Source organism: Buceros rhinoceros, unplaced genomic scaffold, assembly GCF_000710305.1.
Source record: "Buceros rhinoceros silvestris isolate BGI_N320 unplaced genomic scaffold, ASM71030v1 scaffold18440, whole genome shotgun sequence".
Lineage (NCBI taxonomy): Eukaryota > Metazoa > Chordata > Aves > Bucerotiformes > Bucerotidae > Buceros > Buceros rhinoceros.
This window is the reverse complement of record NW_010391496.1, coordinates 11905-12448: the sequence shown is the minus strand read 5'-3', so window position 1 is coordinate 12448 and position 544 is coordinate 11905. Positions and strand designations below refer to the sequence as shown.

Here is a 544-nt window from a genome sequence, read left to right as displayed (position 1 = left end):
CGTGGCCAGCCCCGGACCCAAACAGCAGCCACTTCCCAGAGGGACTGGATGGTAAGAAAAGCTGGAGAGCAATTCACCTGTGAATCAAGCTCATGGCAGCAGCCCCAGGTCATCCCCTACGCGGTGCCGCAGGTGAAGGAGGGGGTGCAGGGTGCGGGCACTCACCGCGACACCCCTCTGGCCAGGCATCCCCGGCACGCCGCGCTCCCCGACAAGTCCTCGTGGGCCGGGGGGTCCCGGGTAGCCTCGCGGGCCAGGTGCACCTGCGTCCCCTGAGGGGCCGGGGAAGCCCAGCTCACCCTGGATGCCTTGCTGCAGAGAGGATGGAGAGCGGTGTCAGGGGCGGGATGCTCAGCCCTGTCCTGAGAGCAGGGGCTGCACCCTGGGACTCTGCGGATTTCCAGTATCCACTGCTGCAGCCAGGGTCTGAGCCCAAATCCAGGGCTGAACGGGGTCACTGAAGCTCATCTCCAGTGAAAATACTTTCTCCGGCCACCAGTGTGCAGCATACACCAGCTCTGTGCATCGCTGCTGCCTCGGACAG

At 65.1% G+C, this 544-nt stretch overlaps 1 protein-coding gene across 1 annotated transcript in view; it reads right to left on the bottom strand.

Moving 5' to 3' along the window:
• Window positions 1-544, bottom strand: part of COL9A2 (collagen, type IX, alpha 2) — a gene marked incomplete at its 3' end in the record, with an annotated part of 13292 nt that overhangs the window by 1027 nt on the left and 11721 nt on the right. The window contains exon 29 of the mRNA XM_010142021.1: window positions 167-312. Within this exon, the coding sequence (XP_010140323.1) occupies window positions 167-312 (146 nt within the window). The remainder of the gene's footprint in view (window positions 1-166; window positions 313-544) is intronic.